Source organism: Phalacrocorax carbo, chromosome 6 (genome assembly GCF_963921805.1).
Source record: "Phalacrocorax carbo chromosome 6, bPhaCar2.1, whole genome shotgun sequence".
NCBI lineage: Eukaryota > Metazoa > Chordata > Aves > Suliformes > Phalacrocoracidae > Phalacrocorax > Phalacrocorax carbo.
The window spans coordinates 5,744,327-5,769,966 of NC_087518.1; the positions used below are offsets into that span (position 1 = coordinate 5,744,327).

The 25,640-nt window shown below is 43.4% G+C and overlaps 1 protein-coding gene across 11 annotated transcripts in view; it reads left to right on the forward strand.

The window, feature by feature from the left end:
* The window catches only part of FOXP1 (forkhead box P1), a 391,149-nt gene that overhangs the window by 225,272 nt on the left and 140,237 nt on the right, over positions 1-25,640 (forward strand). Inside the window, exon 1 of one of the 11 annotated variants that reach the window (XM_064453475.1) lies at positions 12,909-13,183. The exons of the other annotated variants lie outside the window; for them this stretch is intronic. Coding sequence (XP_064309545.1) covers positions 13,151-13,183 — 33 coding nt within the window. The 5' untranslated portion in view covers positions 12,909-13,150. Of the gene's footprint in view, positions 1-12,908; positions 13,184-25,640 lie in introns of those variants that run through there. 11 annotated transcript variants of the gene reach the window in all.

Consider the following 25,640-nt stretch of genomic DNA (forward strand, 5'->3'; position numbering starts at 1 on the left):
AAGATCAAAAGTGAGCATTTGGTATGGAGTCAGGCAGTGAGGCTCGGGAGCCCACGGTTCCCACAGAGGCAGAACCAAGAGACGGGGCAGAAAACCTGGGAACGGGGTACCAGGCAGAGCCTGGCAACACCCGTTGGCTCTGAGGCATGACAGAAAACATCTGGGAGGTGATAAATGGGTGTCGGAGTGACCCACAAGCTGCCTGTCAGGCTGGGCGAGGGAAGCTTGGACAGAAAGCATGTAATGATGGGGTGACTCTTGTCTACCAAGGAGTAGAAAAGGCTCATGGGGACAAACTGCCTTTTAATGTACACGCTCACAGCTTTAGTTGCTTCAGTGGTTTCTGACGCCTACTCAAATAGAAGGTTTAACGCTGTAGTCCTAGCCAGGTCTTTTTTTTTTTTTTTTTTTTAGCTTATAAAATAAATACTATTTATTGTGTTTCATTTTTATCCTCAGGACTATTCATTAAATTGTTCTTCACTTCATTAGCAGAAAAACAAGAACATGAATTGAACAAAGAGAATGAAAACAAAGTTGAATTCTGATGTATAGCAGCAAGGCACCAAACGCTGTGTGGCACAGTGGCAGAAATACAAACCTCTTCACATCAATAGCAAGATCCACTTTGATACCGTAGCTTCAAGTACTGCCCCACGAGTATAAAACTCAGTATCTTTTGTCTAATCCAGAATGCTTCTGAACTTTTAGGAGGTATGACTTTAATAGTAATTTGTTGACAGATTAGCTGCAGAGATTGCGAAGAGTTTATTTTGCAGAACTGGCAGGCTCGTATCAGTGTTCTCTTAAAGAAAAAAACACACACTGCTGTTTTGCAATTGCTTGCATTTATTGACAACGTGCGCTGAGCAGGCAGAATCGGAATGTTTGTATAATGTAAACCTATAGCTTGTCTGACGGAGTGTAGTGTACTTTTAGGTAGTGCATAGATTGCTTGATAAAAAGGGTTACAAGGTGACTGTGTTTATGACAAACTGGAATAGCGATATAAATGCAACTGGTACGTGGAGAAACAAGGAGGAAGTTTATATAAATAATTGCAGGGAAGTTTTGTTTCTTCACTCTGTCTTTCAGCTGAACTATACTGTAATTACAAAGTGTCACTTCAAGCTTTCTGAAGAGTTTAGGTAAATACTAGTTTTGCCATGTGTCCACAAAGTAAGGAAAGAAGGGTTTTTTCCCTTGGAAAAAAAAAAAAGAAAAAAAGATTGCATTATACATATTTCACTGCATCCTGGTTAGTACTTTTTACACTTTTATTCCACTGAATGTATAGAAATGAAAAAATAAAATTTTCTTCATGTATAGGAGGTAAAAAGAATGTTTGACAGACATGAGAAATTTGGACTAGGTTCTGGTCTCTGGGCCCAAGTCAGTGATTTCTTCACAGTCGGTCTCACTGACTGCAGTTGGGGTGTTTGTGGTACAGATGCGAAGTTGCCACAGTTGGGCCCTTTGGCAGTAGCTGTTTCGAGAAATGCTGAGATGCGAAGTGTTTGGCTGAGGGAAGCGAACTCCAGAGGGAATACGTGGTTTCTTCAGATTTTGTTCGTGTCCAAAGACGAGGAAAATGTACAAGAAATGGGGGTTTTAGTGTATTGTTGAGAGGCTCCTTTAATTGGGCAGATCAGAAAGAAGATTTGACTAGAAAGAATTCTGAAAATATCACAGTGCGAGTTAAAGTAATGCCTTTTTTTTTCTTCTGTTTTTTAAGTAGTTTGGTGAGTTTCATCTTGTTTCAAAAGCCTGTGGGGAGAGGTTACAAACTGCATCAGGAGCTTTTTGGTCCCATTGATGATGATGTGGATTTATCTCTTTAGAACAAAAGTGCTAAACTAGATCCAAGATAAAGCCTTTGTTTCATATTGACATAACTGGGTTAGACCAAATTTGTTTGTTAGACTTTCAGGGAGCATCCGTGTTGAGTCATTTAGTCCGAATAGACATAAAGCCTAATTATTAAACTGCCGTTGCTATTGAAAGAGCCATTTGAAAGTATAGATTAAACTCCATGCAGGCTGTTGGGATTGCATCTGATTTTTGTGTCGTAGTACGCTGATAATTGATGATTACAACATCGTGGGGAAAAAAAAAAATCACTGCATTTGTAGAGCTTGTGTCTTTTCATCAGAGAATGTGAAAAACAACTTTATGCTCCTGGTAACTTTGTGCTTTTATCGTTCAGACTTTTCCCCCAAGTTCTCCGATCTCCCAACATTGAACGGAAGGTGACATGATGTCTTTTTAGTCATTCAAATCTAATAACTTTTAATCTGAAGGTTAAGTAGTGAGATATAAACTAAGAGATGATAATATCAATTTTATGTTCACTGAAGGGCACAATATACCTCTTTCTAGTAGAGGGAAAATTGTGCGTAAAATGTCTTTTGCTTTTCAATGGAAAAAGCTGTGGCTCTGAGAGCTTAGGAACGAAGCAGCACTGGAAAAATTAAATAAGTTTTAACATAGGCTGGCTACCTTGCCTGGATTTTAGAATCAATGATTTTTTTCCTTAATAATTCAATTTTTAGATCTCGTGTCAATGAACCATGCTGAGAACATTGGCACAGCATTCTCTATCCTCACTATTACTAATGCCTTTGTTATAACTACTTATTGACATCAACAAGACTTAAATTTTCTCTAGCTGTTGAAGGGTAAGGGGAAACTATCACTTTGTTGCACTTGCTGAGATTAATTTTTTTTCTTTGCCTTGGTTATGTTTTATTTTGCTTCTGAGGTCTTTGATAAATAACTGCATAAGTCTGAGTCCTCAAAGCACCTTGACATTGGCACCCAGAGCTCTGCAGTTGTGTGTGCGGATACAAGCATGTACATGCAGAAGCTGGGTCATTAGACATGTAATCACCTGAATTATGTGCACATCCAAATCCAGAAGTCCTCTTTAGGCTATGGATGTCTATTTCTGGAGATTTTTTGTTATTTTTGGGGGTGGGTGTTGGGTCTTTTTTTACTTCTTCTGGTAAATTAAGATCATGCAGTAATCGTTTAGGTTTATGTGGGCTCTTTGAAGAGATGTAGCTCCTGAAATATGTTTGCTGGTTTGTGTTTTAGCCTTGCATCTCATGTGAAAATTCAGCAGTGGAATGTTTGTTCCCAGCTGTTTTCGTAGGTGTGCACTCTCCCCTTATATTTGCTTATGCTTACTCATAAGCAATGAAGTTACACATTCAGGAGGGCTGTTTAGGGAAACTCCACAAAGGAATGCTTTAAAGCTATTATCCAGCCTGTGTATACACTGCGAATGAAGTTCAGAAGGCATCAGATAGAAATTGAAAAGTCTTATTTCAAATGATTGGTGTAATTCAAATTATTAGAGGCTATGGATCTTCGTACGTTACGGGTTATCTAATAAGCGGTGCAACCAAACCTGGGATACGGCAAACTTAAAATGGTAGCGTGCCTGGGAGGGCGTGAAGCAGTCTTTAATTCGTGTGGAACTGTTCGTCATTGTGGCTTTTAATGTCACAAGATGCTTAATCTTGTGCCTAAACGTAAGGGCGTGAGTAGCCGGATTAAGGTCGCTGCCATGTCCCACGCCTGTAAAATTAGGAATGTGCTTAAGCACCTTGCTGAATTAAGGCTTAAGTAATTTCACACCAATAAGAAGTTGCATGGATTGCTGGTATTTTAGAAGTAGTCTAACTGTATTTGGAAACGCGGCATGTAGGGAGATTGTTTGGCAGTGCCTTAGGAGCAGCGACGGAATTGCAGTGGTTTTCACTAGCATAGCCGTTGATTTCAGTGGAGTTTTGTCTGACTTAAATACATTTAAATGAGAGCAAAATCAAATGCCCTGGTTTCCTGTGTTATGTTCTTTCTCCTGTGGAGCTCCATTGGGTGTCACAGCAAGTGAGAAGAATATCAACAGTATTGTTGTAATTTATAACAGTAATGCAAATAAAGGTTGGCATACGAAGTAAAAATGCAAGAGTCATGAATGCTCTTCATGAGTTTATTTAACTGTATAGCAGCCCATTAATTAAAAAAAATTAACAGAAGGTATTTTTTGGAGGCTGAGTGTAAACAACAACACTATATAATGACAGTTTTGTAGGATTAATGTTGCTTGTTTTGTTGCTGCTTTCTGTATTTTGTTAGCCGTGCTCCCCACGTTTTCAAAACATAAACTGTATTTGCAACCTGTTTTAAATAGCGCAAAGGTATCTTTTTTTCCCCTATAAAAGCTATATATTGTGTCTGTAGAGTGTCTGTGAAGTCAGTGTCATGTCTCAGACATTTCTGAAGCCCCGGGCAAGTGCCAGCTTTATTACAAGTTGGGCTTTTCAATTTATTTTTAATCATATTTCTTCTTTTTCTTTTAAGGGGTTTTATTTATTTTTTTTTTTCCCTGGCTACTGAAAGTGTAAGGCTGGTAAAGCAAAGGTTGGAGAGAGGTAGGCTATTTAATCTACCTGGCAACGTGTTACAAAACTCATCAGTGCGGTCCTCCCCTTCGCCCCCAGCCCTCAGTGTGTGTTCCCAGGCAAACCGAGGAGAAGGATGCAAGAAATGGATATAATTCCTTGTGTTCTGTGTGCTGACCTAATCCTGATTCTCATTTAATGACCTTAAGGATTGAGGGCTGGGATTGTTATAGACAGAAACATCACTGGGCATGCAGGGACGCAGGAGGCGGTTGCATGCCTGGAGATGGGTCATTTTTGCTTGATAGAGCACTGTATTTCCGATTTTGGGTGACCTCTTTTGATCAAGCTTCAAGGCTGAACTAATTCTTCTATGCGTGTTTGGAGCCTTCTTACCTTATTAAATGAAATAAGCAAGTCTTTGAAAGGATTTTGTTCCTTTCTAGCAAGAGTCATCATTATTGAAGGGCACAACACAAATGTTTCAAATTTGGAGATGCAGAGCAAGGTCACAGTTTGCCTCCAGATTCTGAACTAATCAGGATTTTATTTCAGATAAAACCTCTGGGGCTGATACTTAAAAAACACAACTTTTAACTGGCATTACGCAATTTGCTATGGGTCGCTTAGCCAAATATTTGTGTATGGGTCCTTTTTTTCTCTCTGTGGTTGTTTTTTTTTATTTTTTTTTTAGAAAGACTTGCCAAAGTTCAGGTGGGATTTCAGGCTTTAACAAACTCTACCTGGAAATTAAGTGCAGGAAAGGAGGGGGGGAAATATCTTGTCTGTTTGAATTAGAGTGATCACAAGCTAAAGGAATGCGGTCGCTGTTGATGTGCTCAAATGAAGTTTTCCTTACATTTTCCTTGTTATTATCACTGATACCAAAAAACCTCTGCCAGGAAAGAACTGCAACACTGCAAAATGTTGTAAGACCACTGACTGTCTGCCATTCATGCTTTTTTCTCCGTTTTCTAGTAATCAGAGAGATACGTGCTAAAACAGGGGTAGGGTCCCTAGCTGCTCACAAGGGCTGTGTGGGCAGAGGGTGGCTCTTCCCTAGTGCCTTCTGGCATCCTTAATCAGCAGCAGACCCACAACTTTGGGGGTTTTGGCTGCTCTCTCACGTATAAAGCTAGGGCATTCGTGTTTTTAAACTATCATCGTTTTGTATTTTTGTTTCCACATAATTAAGTGGTTCACTGAAGGAGAAAGGTCAGACAGGCACGGGGAAGGAGAAATGGAACTTGTTATGAAGTAGTGGGGCCCAGCATCTTGCAGGAAAAACTAGAACTAAAATGGTGTAGAATTCTCCTTACGCATGGGAAAGCACTGGGAGCGCTCAGATCCTCAAAGGCCAGTCCCAGCAGTCTCCAGGAGACTTCTTCTGGCCTCTGCTTAAATGAGAAACTAGGTCTAAAGATGAGCTCACCTAGGAGAAGCTCTGGTTTTGGGAGAGTGGCTGTAGTTTATCTTTATTTTGTTGTACTGCATTACGTACCCGCTCCTATACTGTGTCAGTCCTCATCTTGAAACTCGGGGAAGGACGGACAGGTGCGTAAGGGAAGCAACTGTTGGGATTTTGTTGGAAAGCCTGCAACGTTTTTGATGACGAGGCTGATTAAGGCCCTGCTCTGTCTCATTATTAATTTTATCCTCAGTTGCAGGTTAGGAAGGTTGTGTGCTGTGGTGCAGTAGAAAGTTCCCCCTGGGACTGTGTAGTGCACTTGGAGTGTACGTGCGGAGCGGGTTGGCCTGGGCGAAGGCATCAGATCCGCCGAGCACGCGTGCACGGGAGCTCCGGTTCTGTGGCAGGGATGCTCTGTGGCTGGAAGAAACCACACGGTCCACCGCCTGGGAAAGGTGGCCGTGGCACGCACTCGCAGCCGTAGGTGTAGTGCTTTCTGTAAGGTCACAGGGAGGGTTTGTTACAGGTAAACCTCCCTAATTCCTGCGTTCTACCCTCTGAATAGGCGTGGCGGTTTCTTCACAGCCATCGTCCCAGATGTGGCATCTGGGTAACAGAAGCGTTGTTTTGTTCAGGGAAAACAGTCTACTCCATCGCCTCCCCATAGCTGTAATGCTGTATTACAGATCCGAAGGAAAAACCCTCCAAGTCAATAAACAACAAAAAGCAGACTTATCTTTTATAGCGTTCTTGAAACAAATATAAGGTTATAACACTAAAGCGGGTTTTATTAGATCTAGGCATGAATCCATATTGAAGAAATAATCCACTGCTTCTTTTCAGCTTCTTGTCTTTTTAATTAGTGCCGGCAATGGGATTGTTAGCTTTTAAGATATGGTAAATATGAGCCTATTAATATTATTGAACGTAATACTCAACGAGGTACAGGGAATGCTGGTAACTGTAGATATTTTATAGCGGAGCTGAAAGTGGGCCATTTTCTGTTCGACGAGTCTTTCATTACGACTGCCAGGCTGAAGCCTGTGATGGCAGCCTTTTCCCTGGTCCCCAGAGCAGCCATCCCGGCGGGCAACATGGGACCCTTTGTCCCTTAGTCCCAGCCGACGGGGTGGGTTTGAGCCCCTTGGCAAGCATTTGGAGTTTTTTAAAAATAGTTCTGACTCCTCCTTTTCCTTGAGAAATGATTCACCAATTCCTCTGCTTAATGCTTTTTGAAGTGTTTCACTCTTGGTCTCTTAACTTGGGCAAGGACTGGATTATAAGGGTTTAGCAGTGATTAGCTCTGTTTACAGTATTTTTTTTTTCTCTGAAAGGTATGGTGTTTGCTTTGCTAAGGGGTTTTATTTTGCAGAGTTTCTGTTGACCACCTGCTTTTTTTCCTAATTGGTTACAAGGACAATTGCTAGGCATAATAAATAAAAGATATGGTCTTCCAAGGCTGTGTCATAGGGGCTGTATGTCAAAGATTCATAAACTGCGAGCAAAAAAACTATGTGCCTTTCCCTGGGGGCAGGGAAGCGCCTGCCGTGTTCACTTTTGGGGATCCTTCCAAGGTCACCAAGAGCCTGTGTTAGTAACTCCTCTCGTGCTGGCTGATGGCCTCGCTGCAACCACACGCAGAACAGGGCACCCCACCAGCCCAGCTTTGCTGTGAACTCCTCTCTAATCTTACACCTTTTTGTGGATTTTGGAAAAACAGGTGCTTTTTTCCCCCCAGTCTTTCTGTGCAGGCCAAAGGCAGGAGTGAACGTATCTTTTGACACTCCCGAGTCTGCTTGATCCGTGCCTCACCAGTCTGTCAATGGAGGTTTCACTCCTGCCCAGGCAGGGTCTTCCAGTGCTCAACTCTCCGTTAGGAAGCTTCTTCCCAACGCCTGACCAAAACGCTCATCCTTCAAGTACAACTCTTCCCTCTTGTTGTGTCTGTAACGGGCGGAGAGCAGATTGTCACCTTTCTCTTTACAGCATGGTTTTTCACATATGAATGCTGTTTCCATGTCCATACCCTCCGCCTTCTCAGAACTTAAGCAATCTTAGCTCTGTCCTTGTAAACCCTGTTTTCCAGAGCTGTGATTCTTCTGGTCGCTGTCCCCTGGATTCTCTCCAGTCTTGTGTTCATGTTGAATCGCAGTGCTCCAATGACATGATCTTCCAGCTGAAGTCTTGCTGGAGCAAGTGGAGGCAATGCAGTTCCCAAAATATAACTTGCAGGCAGTGCTCCTGTTTATGCATCTGACTGTGGTACATGTAATGTTTGCAACTGCGTGACCCTGTTGACTCATACTCAACTTGTGATCCGCTGTAATCCTTAGGCTTTTTCCCCCCCCGACGAAGTGCTGCATAATCGGTTGTCTTCCTTGTTGTCTTCCTTACAAAGTTTGGGTATTCCAGCTGAATTGTAGCATCTTATAACGTACCCTCAATAAATGCCATCCCATTTTTACAGACAATTTCTCCGCTTTCTCCTCCAACATCTTTGCAGTCGCTCCCGATGTAGTATCATCCCCAGATTTGGAGTTGTCTGTTACTTCATTTGTGTTGTTATTGAAAAAGATGGACCTCTTCAGCACACGTTTCTTGTCTTCCATTCGGAGTGACCCATGGAGACATACACCCAATATACAGTAATTTTGTTAAGATTATGTTTTCCTAGCTTGCTGATGAAAATGTCTCTTGAGATACTATCAGAAGTCTTTACAGTCAAAACACAGGACTTCTGTTTTTCCTCTGTTCCTCCATTCCAAAACAGATGCATGTTTTCCCTTTCATTTTAAAAAACTACCCACATCTCGGACTGACCTGTTACCTGCACTTAACGTTCAAAACAGTGCAGACATACCCATGTTGCCTTCACTGGGCAGGACAGAGCAGTGGGAAGAGCGACCAGCCAGCACCTGGCTTGTTCCAGCCTCTTTACAGCTATTGCACCAATTAACCAAACTAATGTAAAGTGAGATTGTTGGAATCTTATTAACTACATAACTCACCCCAGCCAAGCCTTAAACAGCTATAGGAAAGATGCTTTCGCAGGGCAAAAGTAGCATTAACAAAAAAATACAAAACGCCAGATTCTCAGGTAACTGGTTTTCCTAGTGGAAGCTCAAACTGGGTTTGCATAAAACGAACACCCTAGGAAGGATGTGCCTGGAGACCCCTCGCAGTAACCCATCCCTGTTTCTTCTTGTGTATGCCATTTCATCTACTGGTTCTTTCAGAAGCACAATCTTAGCCCAAGGAAGTCTCTTTTCTGTTGTTTTCAGGCCAGAATCTGGTCTCAGAAGCTGCTATCTTTGCCACACACCGTGTCCCTCCATCTCCAGTCTTGTATCAGATCATCCTTGGAGCAAAAGATGAGCAAATGGTGTGTCTTCCCATTTAATTGTGTATGTCAATGATAAATCTTTTGAGAAGACTCAGGCCACATGTTTCTGAGTAAGCTGCATCTCAGTCCGCATCCTGACCCCTGTCCTTCATCAGTCTCTAAAATTTGAAGGGCAAAACAGGTTTAAAGAGAGACATGGGGTGGGGGTGCGAGTGTAAAATCTCATTTCGTGTTTAACGCAGAGTCCATCCAGAACCCCCCAATAATAACTGCCGTAGCTGTGCTCTGTCATTTGGAGGCCACTATTTCCATCTTTGCCAAGTCTCTGTCGTCCACAAGACAAGACATCTGCAGTACATTTGTTTAAAGCAGGGAGATGACAAGCATTGAAACAGATGTTGGAAAACAGAGCAGCAAAAGGCCTGCGCTAAGTGAATAGCCCATAGGGTCTGAGCTGTTTGATGGCTGATTACAGCGTGAGCCAACTGTTCGTTCAGAGCAGGCTGAACCCAGGAGATCCCTCTGGTAAGAGATGCACTTTGCCAACATGTGGTGCTGCCTTTGTCACCGTACCTTTTCACATGTACCTAGGGAAAACACAGGGAAGGGGATCATCATTCAAAACCCCTTAGATGAGTAACACACTTGCTTATCCAGGCTGAATTGATTCCTAGTTACGAGTTGAACCATTGGAAAGCATCAAGAGCGTGTCTCGGCATCCAACAGCCAGTATCACTCATTAGTTTGAATGAAAAGCCTGTGTGCAGGCTTTATCAAAGCTACAGAGAGTTTTATCATGATCAACATAAAACAATATTCTGTCTGAAACCTCTGCACCATATTGCCATATGAAAAGCAGCTAATGTCTAGTGATCCTTGGTATATGAAGCAATTCAGGTTTATCACAAGCTGACATATTATGCTTTGACAGCAAAGAATCCCTTTCGTACCTGATCTCATGTTTCCTAAGACCAGCTTTTCACCTTCTCTGATCTTGTCTTTAGGAGCTGATCCCTTCGTGCTGGGGAGATACAGCTATTGTTAAATGAACTCATGAAACCTGGGAGTATTTATGTTTTAGTAATCTTGGGTGAGATACAGACTTGCCGAGTAAGGGAGCCGGACTGGGGCTCGGTTTGTCAGTCCTGAGGATGGGAGGTAGGTGGGAAACTCGCCCCTACCAGAGAAAAAAAATACGCCTTTACTTTATGCTCTCCTGTGTGGTGGGCAGGGACAGGCACCACAGGAGCGACGGGCATCCAGCAGGTAGGACCGTGGTGTCTGACCAAAGCCACCGCAGCTTTTCAGGAAATCTCCGGCATGCTGTCCTGTAAGGTGATACTGCTTTTTTTTTAAGTGACACAGGAAGCTACCAGTTGAAGGATTGATAATCTTTTGCGGAGAGGAATGACATTTTTCTTTTTCTCTCTAGCCCCTTGAAATCTCCCTATTCAGGATCAGAAGAAGAAAGGCTGACCACTGGCTGGTGATGCCACTGGGGTCCCTTAAGGTCAGAGACACACAGGACAAAATGAAGCCCAGGGCCGTGCTGGAGCAAGTACTCGGGCAAGCTGGGAATAACCCCAGGACGCTCTGCATAGGCATGTGTTTAGGTTTGTGCTCCAATTATCTGATTTTTGGTCCTTGCTGTATTTCTACCAGCGATATATCCTGTGCAGCCAGTTGAGGTGGTGATTGCATTGCAGTCACGTCTTGTTTGCATGCGTAAGTCCACCTGCGGTGGCGATGCTAAGGATCCCCAATGATAAGGACACAAGGGCTGCCCCTTTCTCCAGGGTTAAGATGTGGTCAGGCCCCACGCTTGGTGCTTTCCCAGAGCAGGAGAGGCTCCTGTGCACCCCAGATTGGCACTGATGGAGGGGTCTGCATCATGCCCTGTACACTGGTGTGGCATTGCTGATACGCGCCGTGCATCCGGAGGTCGCACCATCCACTGCTACCTTAACTAAGGGGAAAGGAGGATGGGGTTCTTCAGGCTGTTTGAGCTGCCTGCAGATGTGCTGTCTGCTAATGAAAGATTGTTCCGCACAATCACATTTCCATCTTACCCTGGTAGAGGGAGGGAAGGGATATGTGCCTCTCCTCCTATTCCGTTTTTCTCTGTCTGATTTTTTTTCTTTGTGGTGTTATGGACAGGCAGTAGGCGACAACCGTGGAAATCATTACTAGATTGCCCTGGTCTTTATGGGGACTTGAACCATTTACCAAAAGGATTTTATGAAAGGACTGGCTCCCATATGTCCGAGTGAAAATCACTGGGCTGTGCTTGAACCTCCTTATGTCATTATTGTTTATCCAAAAGGATGAAAGGAAGAAAGATCCGGAACACCTGGAGAGATGAAGGGAAGGAGGGCTCCTCTGAGCCTGCCCTGCAGATTCCTTACCTGACCAGCCTGTACCCAGCCACAGATGTACCACAAATTTTGCCAGAAGAGCCAAGGGGTTTTCCTTCTGCCCCAAAAGCTGCTGCCGTCTGGGGAGGTGGGGAGCTGCTCGGAGGGGTTTTATTTTCAGGAAATCTCGGCTGACACCATAATTTCACAGGCACCAGCCAGGGCACTGCCCGTCCCTGCACGGGGCATCCTGTCCAGCCTCTCCCCCTCCCTCTCCAGAGGAGCTTTGGTCTTCAGGTCTCCATGTTCCCATCATCTTGAAATGAGACAGATGTCGTGCAAGAGTTAATGTCTGCCAAGACTTTGAGTTGAACACAGAATTGAAAGGAAGCCAGGTGCATAAGGATGCTTTTGGTCCTCTAAAATGGATGTTCCACTAAATAATGAGGAATTCATTAAGTGTAAAAGATCTGTTGTTATTTATTTAGAAGTGTATTGTTCCCAGGCTTGGGCTTACTGTTCCCAAAGCTGACTTTCTGCGGCTTCCAGGTTGCCAAGCAGTGCTCGCTTTGGGCTCGGCCTGGTTTGGCTCTGCTCAGATTTCCCCAGAATCTATTTTAGCTTTGCAGAGGCCCATCCGGGCAGCCGGTGCATGAGACCCGAGTCCACTGTGCCCCTGCCCAGAGGTGGCCCAGGGACTCCCGGCTGGAGCAGGGCCAGGACAAAACTCCCTGCGACATCCCTGGGGTGTACTTCTCCGGGTGCCCACCACCCCTCAGGGCTTCAAACACCTTTGTTCTTCCTAAACTGCTGTAATTTAGGTTGTGTGTGTGGATTAAGACACCAGACCTCAGTAATCTCCATTTCCAAATTAAACTGCCCCTGCTGCAGGAGGTCTGTAGCCCTGCTGGGGCTCTTGGTGAAGCCAACTGAAGCAGGGGAAGATCGAGGGGTTTAGCCGCTGAAAGTGCAGATTGTCTTCACTCACCTCTTTAGAGGAAGCATCGGGAGAAACATGTCTTAGTCTCTAATGTAGTTATGTTCATGGAAAAGAGTTTTCTGACCAGGTACAAGCAGATGCGGTTGAAATAGGCCAGTGCTGCTACTCGTATTGAAAGCGTTTATTCCGGGCCTTAAAATGAAAAATGCGATGAGATCGTTACGCGGGAAAATATTAATAAATAATTGATCAATAGTAGAAAAGGACTCTTTCTGTAAATAAACTTCAGTGTAATTAATAGCTCTGTGTTTTCAGTAGCGTGCATGCAAACGAAGCCGGGGATGCAATTAACGTGTCGGGGGCCTGAAGGACATCTGCAGATAAGGGTTAAACAGTGTATTGAAGCTGAACTCATGAACCTGGTTAAACTGCTGGACTTGTTTGTTTCAGTAAAACTTTGTCTCTGCTGTGCACGTATTTTATAGCATTCTACAAGAAACACTTAAAGTCAGGTTTTTAATATAATGTTGGTAGCAAAGTATGAAGGACAGAGGAGGTAACAGAGAAGGCAACTTGCTAATGCAAAAGCAGTGTACTGAAAGTCACTTTTATTTCTTATTTATAATCTACATGCACACTCTGGATAATAGATGACAACGCTCATTCAGTACTTTAACTTCAAAGCAGAGGGAAGGCATGGATGACAGAGCTGGGAGCTGGAACACAAAGGTACTAACAACAAGAGGAAAAATGCCTGTTTACTGGATTGCATTTGTTAGCACGCTGTCTTCAGATATTGTTCCCCCAGGAATAGTGAGAATATGTGCTGCACGAACAATGATTTAACATCTGAAAATGGTACTTAAAGAGTTTTCTGTCTGGTAGTAATGTGATGAAGGCTTCTGAATGGAACCTGGGGACTTCATTTCTTCTATTTATCTATATGTCTCTCTGGTTTTAGTCAGCGGTAATTGCATATTTAACCCCTTAAATAGGTTTAACCCTCTCAGCACCAACTTTTTTTTTTATTTTATTTTTGGTCTCATGTCTGCTTTTGTTACACTACAGCTGTGCTGCTCGCGTTCCTTGCCAAAAAATCAGAAAGACAAAAAGGGATTTTGGAGAAGTTGCGGCCGGGGAAGTGCATCGAGAAGAACACCAAGCTCCACCTCTCTTTCTCTGTTTTCCTCCTCTTCCTTTTTTTAAGGAAAGCAGTAGATAATAGCACCAAGGAAAGTGTTTTAATGGGATTCAGTACAGCTGGGAGCCTTATAGCAGAGAATGAGAGGGAGAAAGAGAGCTGTAATGAGGGGGGAAGTTGCAGATAGAGCAGTAAATCAACAGTATAAATTTGCTGCTTACTTCAGCACTCTACTTCTTTGCATCTTTCTCAATTAGCACTTGTTCTGGGGGGCTTACTTAATAGCTTATGTGAAACAAATATTAACATAAATTGTTTAATTATATCAAAATCTTGAATTCCTCCAAGACGAAAAATTGTTTTTAGCTAGGAATATATCTGCAATAAAACATCATCTAGTTAAAGTAAACGAGCTCTAAGGAAAGCCATAAGATTGTAGCTGAGCTACTTTTACAGTTTATTTTCATGGTATTTAAATTATGATACCAGTGGGTATTTTTAATTAGTGCCTCTTTAAAGTGTGCACTTGTCTACATAAGCCATTTTGGCAAATTTGACTCATTCATACAGTGGTTGCTGTAAAAGAGGCCAGCACAGCCTGCAGGAATTGGAATTAAAAGTTTCTGCAAGCTGTTGTCGACATGACCACATCTCATTAACTTAAAAAATGGAGATTATTTGCCTGAAAGCTTGATTTGACTAACAGTAATCAAATATTAGGCTCAGTGGAGAAGGAGGAGGAAAAACAGCTTCGCTGTTGTGATCTATATCTTTAAGTGTTGTGTGGTTCACTTTAAATAGCTATGTCATATTTCTGCTTTGACAAACATAACAGGGGAAAAAATAATAAGACATATGGCTTTGTGAATAATCCAGGGTTAGTTTTATTTTCCAGTCTGACGTATTATTTACTGAGTTTACCAAGGATAAATATAATTTCTCTGATGATTCTAGCATCAAGAAGAATTAATTATCTTGAACAGTTTCCCCTGAATTGTCAAAGTTTAAGTATGGAAATAGCTTATATCTCATGATTATCTTCATCAACTGTTAAATAGGCATGAACCTTAAATTTGTGTCCTGGAATCATTTAACTTTTAATAAAATATGATGAGGTAGGTTGCAAAATTTTGCATAAAATGAACCAAAATAGAGACGTGCCTTTCTGATCTTGGGAAGTCTTTAAATAGCTTGTTAAATAAAATAACTGAGGGGAGGAAAAAAAGAGAGAAATCCATCTTTTATGCAACAATTAAGGTATGGGAGTATGAAATTTGAAAATGCTTGTGCTCGAGAGAGAGGTAGGGTCAAAATTCGGCATGATGCGGTTGTGTGTTCTCCTGTTATGCGGAGGACAATGTCATGCCTAGGTGGAAGCTGTGGCACACGTATTTTTAAAAAAAAAAAAGAAAAGGTGCAGTTAAACAAAAGAAGATAAAGTCTTGTGCCTTTTTATGTCTTTGCACTGAGAACATGTGCTGCATTTTACTAAAGGAACATGAGCCTTGAATGTAAGTAACTGGTTTTTGCATTAGGTACTCCCTGGAGGTAGCAGAAAAATATCATGTCCCTGCATGAAATGCGAATGTGAAATCTACCAGAAAGAAATATTTATGACCATTTTATGCTTGATTAGACTTGGATGACATCTGTTAGAAGACAGGGACTGGACAAAGAGAGAGACGCTCGGGGGCAAATGTTAACAGAGTTGTTTAGATGATGCTGGGGCAGGAGCGTCCATTTACTGCCAGGCAAAACATAGGAATTGTGTTAGCGGGAGTGCAGCTGACAGGAATTCGCTGTGATGGAGACACTGTAAACTGACGGGCAGAAATAGTAAAATGCAGCTGTTGATTTTCGCGGCGCTGCCACGATTTATGGGCAGGTATCGCAGCTAAACACAGATACTGTAACTTCCTGGGAGCAGATGCATTAACAAAGTTATATAAATGTGAGTCAGCTATAAAAAAGCGACATCCTCACTTTTTAAAGTCGTTATTCCGCCAGGCTGCGCAGAGAGTTGGAAGGACTTTCAGAAAGAAAAAAAAAGAGCTGGATTTTTTTTTTTTTTTATTGTAAGTCTCTGCAGAACACGCTGCTCTGAAGCAATCAACCTGATTGTTTACTTTCCACTCCTCGCTTCGTCGCTGGTGCTTTTCCCCACGCCGGGCTCGGATCCTGCTCTTTTCTGAATGAAACGTGCTCCTTGGCCGCATCTGCCTTTGCAGGGGGGCGGGAGGGACGGGCAGCGCTGCCTGCGCCCGGGTGCGGGCACCCCAACCTCCTCCCCGCAGCGCCGGCAAGGCAGCCCTCCCAGCGCTCCCATCGGGTGTAAATCTTTAACTCCCAAGTTTGACAATTAATCAATTGTTAGCCTTTATGTGTTTTTAATGTTAAACTGTTGTTTACCAGCTCTGCAGAAGCGGGTTTTATGGCTGGAGGTACAAACGCTCGCTTCGCTCTGGGTCTTTTCCCAGCTTTCTTTTCCTGTAAATTTTCTCTGTCTGGAATGCTTATGGGAAATGTTATTTTGTTTTTGTTTGCAACAGCTCCGTTGTTTTGATTTTGTCTGAGTGGTATGGAAAACAGTACGTCACTTGGAGTGGGTGTTTTGTCTATTGGCCATTTGGCTATTGCACATATATTTCTCATACTTATTACATGATGACAAGGGAACCCAAATGGCATAATTTTCCAGTTGAATTTTGCTTTCCAGTTTAATAATAGTGAAAGGAAAACAAAGTTAATAGATTTAGCAGTTTTGATGCTGCTCACATGCTGATAGATGCCTTTGGATTTTTTTTTTTTCTCCCTGTGGTTAGGGGTCTATTTAGGCAAAGGTCAGATTAACGCATGTATCAGTTTCTATAATAAACTGCGTAAGGATTATGTTACACATTTTGCATACAGTTGTGAAAAAACTGTAATCTAAGTACCCAGCCCCATAAAAGGGTAATAAACAACTTCAGTATCATCAATATGATTAGTCCAGGACTAATCTACCCTAGGCTAGTCCTATGACTAGTCCTATGACTACTCTACCCTGATTTTTTTAGGCAGTCCATAACAGAAGAAGTAGCAGCAGATGCCTTGTAATTGAAAAATGATCTGAAATAAATTTTGCACTTGAAAAGAGAACACGGCATTCTCCATGTAACTGTTTAGCTGAAGAGATCTGAATGTAAGATACACCGATTCTTGCATAGTATTTACCATGTTGGGAAGAGAATATCGAAAGACCACAGAATGCAGCTTTAAGACCAGATAATTTTTATGTATAGTGCAGAAATATAAAATGGAAAGTATGATTAATTTTTCAATTTCTCTCTGCAGATATCTAATAATTGTGCCCATGGACTGCCAAAGGCTCCCATTAAAGATTTAAAATGCAAAGAAAGGTAGAATCAAAAAGATGGTATTTTGGATTAAATAATGTAAAATAACTGTAGGGCAATAGCAAAGTGAAAAGCTATTGGCAAAATAAAAGCGTGGCGTCAACTCTCCTTGAGACAGACTTAAACATTTACCCATTCATGTGCGTTTTTTGTAGCTGGGATTAAAAAATAAAATAAAAATACTTGAAGGTTGCTTAAGCCAGGTGTGATTGTAAAATACATTTTTAGGCTTTCAGGTTTTGTATGCTTGTTCACAAGAGTGCTTAAAAATACAGTCTGTGATCCTGTGTTGTAGAAATCTCCATAAATACAGTGGCAAGGGTTGTAATCCGTTGTCCAGCGTTTAAAAATATGTTAGGAAACTCCACGGCATAATGTTTTCTTTTGTTAAGTACCAACAGATACAGGGTGGTCAGAAAGCATTTTGCAACAGCTACTTGGGAATGTGCTATTTTTGTTAGCCTCGGAAAAAGGGATGCTGCAGCCGTAGTATATAGAGGCTGTCAGAAAGGTCCAGCTGGACTTTTCCTCCCTTTTCTGTACTGTCTTTATCACTTTGCTCAGTTCCACATAATAACATCTTCATCTGAGATTGCTGTGGCACAGGGGAACTGCATTTGTTGATCAAATTTGGCTGGATAACACTGTGATCTCGTATCCTGAAGTGCGGAGATGTGCCTGGAATACGTAAGCATAAAGCTGGCCCCTTGATTGATTGATTCTGCCTGTCACAGAACAAGATAACTGGATCAGTAAATACCCTGTGCACTTCAACTTCATCTACACAATCAAAAGTGAGGGCATCATGGGGCTGAAAAACACCGAGGCATGATGGGAATATCTACATTTCAGAATGATAGCCAGGAACTTGCGAAAAGCGAGGAAGAAAAGAAAATTTTTTTTTTTTTTCCCTGTGTGTTTGTACACGAACAGCAGTGAAAAGCACATTAATTTCTGTGTGTTTGCGGTGTGTCTGTCTCTCCGTGGATTTATTTCAGCTTCATGTCGGTGTAACGCTGCTGCTGTTGCCGGTGGTGCTAAGCCAGCATAAGGCAGGAGTAAAACAGATGAATCAGGTTACGGATATTTCAGGGAAAGCATTTTATTTGGGGTCTCTTGTATGAAGGTGGCGTTTTATCAGATAAACCGTAATTAAGTTATGCAACTAGCTGGGGCGATTTGCTACTTTGACAACTCCTAGAACTGTTCTGAACATCCTGAATTCATACTGCAGGATTCAGCTTCATTCTGGGAACTGAAATTGAATCTTAAATGAGAATTAAGAGTGGAGGTGACAAAAAAAAAAAAAGGCTAAAGACGACAGGTGGCAACATTTGAATTAAAAGGCCACACTTTTATCCAGCAAATGGAATACAAGCAAAGCAGCCAGGTTTCTCAGAGGTCCGTTGTGGTTTTCAAGGGGTGCTTTTGGGCTAGAAAATAACTGCCCGAACACAATTTTAAGAAATTCTGAAGATCGGTGCTCCCCTTCAAAAGTGTGTGTGCGTGTCAAGTATTGCTGATAAAACTAGTTCGTCCATCTCTAGCCTACCGTGTCGTTTCTCCTTCCCTGCCACTCCTGCGTCGCTTGGTGGTTTGTCTGAACGAGGCGAGATGGCAGAGCCAGGAGGAGATGCCAGCTCAGGCCACCTTCGCTCCACGGCTTTAGCAACGGCGAGATGGGGTTAGTTACCTGCCCCGTCTCCTTCTCAGGGTGATACTTGGCAAGCACGAGGTGTTAAAGCCATAATGAGCATTTGCTGGGCAAAGCCTGTGTGGTCGCGTAGCTCAGCACCTCACCTCCACGGAAGGGAATCGCTGTGTAACTGGGTAAGGCAACACCAGCACCGAGGCAAATCCTTAGACTCAAGGCTGCAGGGTTAGGCAGTCCTGGGAGCAATTACAGTGCTTTTGCTTTTAACTGTTTTCACAATTTATTATGAGAATTAACTGTAGCATTTAATCTGGCACTTTTATTTAGTGCTTCATTTGCCTAAGGCACAGATCAGCACGACTTTCTGTAAAGCTCCTACAGGGTTCCTTCGGGCACCTCAAAAAGTAAGGGGAGCTGGGGAGATACCCTTTTGTGGTACCTGAAGACCTGCTCGCCCAGAGGAGCCTGCTCAGGGCCGTGCCATGCTATTGCATAAACCAAAAACGCTTAGGCAGAAAATACTGCCTGTTTATTTGGAAAATTTATGGATTCTTCTGCATCTAGAACCATTTATATCTGGCTATGGTTTCGATATATGTATCACTCCAAAGTACCATATTGAAAGGATAAAACGATTGACCGTGGGCTCGCTAAACAATAATCATGTCTCTGTGGGCTTTCTGACATCCCATATATTGGAGAAGGTTGCAAACGGTATGATGGGGTACTTTGCATCTGCTTCCTTTCCTTATCTACATGGTGACAACAGTTGACTACTCAGTACTCAATAGCATACGGAGTTTACAGTCTTCTGGGTGTAGCTTTCAGCGCTTGGTTTGGAGTACCATCACTTTACGGTACTGGCATGGTTCGCTGAATGTTCTGGATAAATGGCTTGAGGAAAATTTGACCAGCAGTATGAATGGCCTTTTCCAACATGGGCTTGTACCTCACTTTCCAAGATTGCCTCAGGACAATCTGCGCTTTTTCACCTAGCACCTCCTTTTCATGGAAAGGGCGCTCCTCCTTTTGGAGTCAGTATGACTTGGTAGACGTGGAAAAGTGTGCTGCGGCTGTGCATCAAAATTGCTTTCCAGTTAGAGCCCATGCATGGCAGGCTTCGTGTGGAGAGAGGGTTTGAGGTTGTTCCCTATGGGTTACAGGGCTTGACCTTTCTTGTTCCGGTGGATTCCAGCTTTGAACAGTTCCTTTCTAGGAATGAATTGGACATGGGTGAGTTATAGTAGTCACGTATCTGTGAGGCTGCACATCTGCAGTGCTTTCTGATGAGATGCCCAGAAACACTGGGAACAGTTCTACAGGCTAACGGCCAAGGCTGTCCGGGTGGGAGCTGGAGGGTGATGATGGTGGCAGCAGGTACCCGGTGTGCTTGGAGCTGTCGGGGCACTCGCCATCCGTGCAGAAGCAAGCCTCAGGACGGGTATCAGTGCTCTTTGGCCACCATCTCAGGGAGCCACATGTGGTGCTTATAATATCGTATCTGTCTGCGAGGGAGCTGCTGGAGAGGCGGCCGGGGCGGTGGTGGGCGCTCCCTGCGCGAGCTGACGTTCAGCAGCCCAGCGAGTGCTCGCCAGATGAACCGAGGTGTGAGAGAGCCTGTGCTCCCGACAAACGGTGAGCAGGAGCTGAAAGCTGGAAGGGAAACTCTGCTTTCTACTGGCAGTAAGAAATAGGAGAGATACGAGTCAAGTCACGTTCTTCTCATCTACCAACTGCAATTGTAGAGAAGGGATGAGAAGTATCCTCCTCTGTGCTATCCCCTGGGGAAATTGGAAGAGATATGGAAGGTCAAGTGGATACCTCTGGGATGTGGTGACCAGAAGATGGTATAAGGACATTGCTTCAGGTTGTGGTGTACGATGCCAGGGACATTCAGCATCATGGGGCATGTCGTGATAGAGTGAACTCTGCAGTATGCAGCTCTTGATGGCTCTTCACACTCTTCACGTTGCAGTCGTGTTCTCTGATTTATGGCATTGGTAGAACAGACTCATTTAAACTATTACATTTGTTGGTGCAGCAGTTAGCTGGAGCAAGTAGACAGCTAGCTGTAGACTGATGCCTTGTTTCTCAAAAATATAGCAAAACTGAGGGGGAGCTTTAAGCAAAGTCCAGCCGTTTAATGATCTATGTGTTAAGCGTCCACTAAAAATACAAAAAGTGATAGTATCTACAGAGCAGTGGGATTTCAGACAGTTGGAGTTATTTCTTCTAAAAAATACATGGCAAGTGTTTATTTTTAAATGCTGACCACTGCTATTAGGTATTTATGATACTGGAAACGCAGCAGAAGGCTAAAAGCAACCTGTAATACATCACAACAGCCAAAGATTGGCTCAAATTAGCCAGTAACCGCAATTTAAAGACAGTGTTTTACTCAATGTTAAATGCTGGAAACCATCTTGCGTTGTTTCTCAGTGATCAAAAGCTTTGCGAAAGTGGCCACCGTTGCCAGGGCAGTGTTGTGGATGCAGAAGACAAATAATGAATACGGGAGTTAGAGGTGGCCAAGATCCTTTTAAATAAAGTTGAGTCTGCTGAGGATCAAGGACCTTCCTCTCTGTTTTGTGTACCTTTGTCCTTGTTCTTCTCTTTTCCCTGGTCCTTCAGCTGGGTGGGGTGAGAAGAGCAATTTTTAGGCAGCATTTGCAGGTTGTTTTTATGAAGCACCGATGTGAGAAAACTCCTGGATTTGACACAGCGATGGAAGGTGGGGCAGGTTCGTGGCTCTGAGGGTAATTCTGAACCCCTCCACCGTGGGCCATGTTTTCTTTGGCTGGACCGTTTGACAAGGCTGACATATTTATGTACAGAGCTAGTATTTAGCTTGGAATTTTACACATATGAATGATGAACTAAACAGAACTCATTTATTTTTTTCCTTCCCTCTGTAGCTTTTTTCCTTTTTTTTTTTTTTTTTTCCAAATGTGAGGTTACATATTGCAGAAAAGTCTCAGCGTATCCACCCCTTGCTTGACCACCAGAATTAATAACTAGCCACATTCCTTGATGATTCTATAGGGATTGGAAGCTAGGCAGCCGAGTTTGCTATGCAAGAGAGTTAATAAAAATTTTCATTGCTGGAGGAAAGCTTATATACAGTAGTCTGTTTGTCCTGTATTTCAACCACCTGAGTCAGAGCCAAAAAAGCAATTGTCTACTACATATTTCAAACAGATGCTGAGGGGTAAAAGGAGTGACTAGAATTCACAGCAATAAAATGCTGGCTCTTTAAGTTCCCTTGAAGGAAGTGAACCCATAAAATTTTTGCTGCTGACTTGTTTGTCCAGTTCTTTGAAGTATTTAACATTAATTTAGCCTGCAAATCATTGCCACCTCAATTTTTCATTGAAGTATTGAAACCTGCTAAACACATAACCTTGGAGAGCACAAAAAAAAAATGATTCCTTTAGCAGATATATTCATTTAGCAGTTATCCATTTGAAAACTTATTACTGACGCTGGTGGTAGCGTATGCTATAAAGGTATTTGCAAAGGAAAACTTTCTGAACGAGTTTATTTTTTATGACTATTAATTTCATTTGCAGTAGGTAAGTGTATTTAAGTGGTGGTCTCCCACCCGTTTCCTCCCCACTGCACTTTTCTCTTAATAACACCCATTTCTGTTCAGTGTCAGAAACCAAGGCGGGGGGCAAGGCCCGTTGTGTTTGACTGAGTAATGGACCGTGCAGAAATTGTTAGAGGTTGTAGCCGTTGAGGAGTAGATGTGCCTGTCCCGTGCTCGCCACCGAGCGCAGCCGCAGCGGGGCGGGAGCCCGTGGTGGCGCGGGCTGGCGTGCTGGTGGGCACCCTCGGTGCTGCAGCTCCGTCTGCAAGTGGTTCGTGGCCTTTTGGGCTGCACCCAAAATCTCTGAAAACCAAAGCGAATCGATGCCAATCCCCCTCATACCAAGTGCAGCTGGAAGGGACCGTTTCCCCGCTCCCAGATATTCTGTCTTCCCAGCAGTCTTCAGGCTGAGGCGGGCAAAATGGCCATGAGGGTCCTTCTTGTTGCCTTTTTTGCACGAACAACATGGATTAGTCAGCAAGCGGTGGATGCTCTGGCAAACGGCTGAGGTTAGTTATTGCTATGGGATCCTGATCAACGGTCCCCTTCCCCCCCCCCCCCCCTTTTTTTTTTTTAATCCTGTTTTAGTTGCTTCCATCTAAGTCTTAAGTTTCTCCCTTCGGAACCTCATGCCGTGATACAGAGGAGAAGACCCTTCGCCCCCACCACCACCGTGGGCTCCAGCAGAGCCGTGCCTGGCCCACAGTGGTGCCACTGGGACCCAGCAGTGGCACAAGCAGAGGACGGCAGCTGTGAGGGAAAGTTTTAAAAAATGCCATCAAGCTTAAGTTGGAAAAAAAATACCAACACAGAGAGTGTCAATTGAAAACCAGCAGGATGGGAAAGCTACGGTGCTGTAGTGGGAATGCAGCAGCCTCAAGGCCCTTTAAATGATTGGTGACACACTAGAGATATTGTTAAATTACCTTTTTTATTGGTTCTTGAGTCTTATGTCTTAAAAGACTATTCTTTGGAAGAAGTCAAGAGAATCCTTATATTTGGTTTATATTTAAACCTGAGATGCAAAACCTGGATGTGGATCTGGGCCTGAACTTTTCCAAAGTCTGGGGAGTATTTTGGGCCAGAGTTTTTGTGTGAGACCTCTTTTTGCACATGATGGTTTGGAGGACTTGTGTGCAATGTTAACAGCCAGGCTTCAACCGGAGGGACGTTGGTATTTTGGCACGCTTCCCTGCAGAACAGGGAAATAGCGAAATGTTTCCGTAGCGGTGTCTTAGGGTTGTTTAAAGATCAAAAAGGAACATTTGTTTTGTTTTGTTTTCAGCACCAAAATTTGAATAGGAGGATTTACCAATTTGTAAGTTCACCATTTATATTGAAGAGAGGACGAGAAAGTGTTGGGGCTTAGTCGTGCTAGTAAGCAACCAGAGGAAAGATTTTTTTTTTTGCATCTTGTTCTACTTTTAAATGTTCAAAACTCCTTGTCTGTCTGTAGTTCATGACTGTTGTTTCCAGTGTTGAACTCTTCTGATCTCTGTGCTTTAGTCGCCCCGTCTATAAAATCCAGGTGGTGGAAAAGAGGCTTTTTAGGACCATTTCAGAAGGGGTGTGTATTGCTAGTGTGTTTGCAAGAGAAATCGGGGCACAAGCTTAATGAAGGATCACTGGTGAAACGCTTTAATTCAAACACTTCTGGTTAAGACTTTCTTTCCAGCCTGCATTGTCCCATATTTTATATTCACTCCCAGCATGGACTTCCTTTGCTCAAGGTCCCACAGGTAAGCCACAAGAGCAAAATATACTACGGGGCCTCATACCAAAACTTGGAGTGGGAAATTTTAACCATCCAGCTTAATTTTTCATGACTGTAGAACAATAGCCAAGATTGTGTTCTGGGTACAAAGGTGGCCGCCGGGACGACCCCATTAGCCTCCGCACAGGCAGCTTTGCCCCTCTGTGGGCTGCAGTTTGGGCTGGGACTGAGCTGTGGGCCATGGTGACCATTTGCATTTCTCCTGCGTTGGAGCAAGACCATGGCGGTGACGAGCTCGCGCCGGGAGGTGAGGGCTGTCGCCCGTAGAGCCGTGTTTTGTGTCTGCCTGCTGGGGAGCAGCTGCAGGCGGATGAAACCAATAGGGATAACAGTGATGCTGAATGGGAAAAGAGGATTTCTGAACCTGAAAAGGGCTGTTTATGTATCATAAACCCCTTTTCAACATTGTAAACCCTTTGAAAGCAGCCCCTCTGCCTCCTCTTTGCTCTCTGCAGCACCAAGCATCCAAGTTGGCTCTCTGGTAAGAGCAGCAGCTCAGTATGGTTTTTGTAGCACTCTGGAGGAATGGAGAAAATTTTGAAAAAGCCTCAACTGGCTAACAAATTTCAGCATTTTTCAATTGTATGCTAACTCCTAAGCAGCAGGCGGGCAACTACAGAGTGTTGAAAAATGCTGTGAATTGGTAATTATGAATTACAGCAGGAGATCAGTTCAGCTTAGTGTTTCCAGAGCCTCAGAGATCAAAAGGTGCCAGTGAGAACAGATAAAGTATCGAGTGGCAGTGAATATGCCAGGCTTCCTGAAACTTAGTTTGAGTGTCTAGTTTGAGGGAAAAATTGTCATTGCTAAATTGGGGGGGGGGGGGGGTGGGGGGGGTGGGAACGGGACACACCAGAATGTGGATAACATTTTTATTGAGGCACGGACTATTACCAGGAAAACTAATGAGGGTGTGAAGCAATTGCTGAGGTGCTTTTAGGTTTTTATATTTTTGTCTGTTTTATCTATTAGTTTAACTGATAGAATAGTATTTAAATGAAGAAAAAGCAGTACGAAGAAGCAAGAGGGCAGGATAAACGATGGCTTGTTCTTTCTTAATTTTCCACCAAATGCAGAGTGATACGACCATATTTTTTTTTAAGCTGCAAAAGTATGTATTTCCCTTTTTCGTACTCTTTTCTTTTCAGCTGTCATTTCCAGGAAATGGCACTGTCAAACAAGAGAGATATATATATATGTGTGTCACGTTTCAGCCCGGTCTGTGGAGGCGGTGTGTGTGGGGGGGTCAGCTTACCCCCGTTTCACCGCTGCCATGCCCCGAGTGAGACAGAACCGGGGTCCCCAGGCGCTGGGGACCCCCATGCATTTGTGCTTGGACTGTGCACAGGTCCAAGTGCAATGGTAAGGAGTTGGAGTTGTCTCCCTGGTGGCTATCTCCCAGGCTTTTAAGAGCATCAGTAGATAAAGATTGAGATTTTGAAGCAGTGGATATCAAGGGAAGCAAGGGATTTGTGAGTGTGCGTGATGCCTAGGCATCACCTCCAGCTGCTCACAGGGTCCCAAGAAGAGTGAGGTTAATCAGTAGTAGAAATGGTCTAATTTTAAGGTGGCAAAATCCCCTTTGCCTTTGCCAAGCTCTCATCCGAGGAGGAGGAGGAGCTCTTATCCTCTT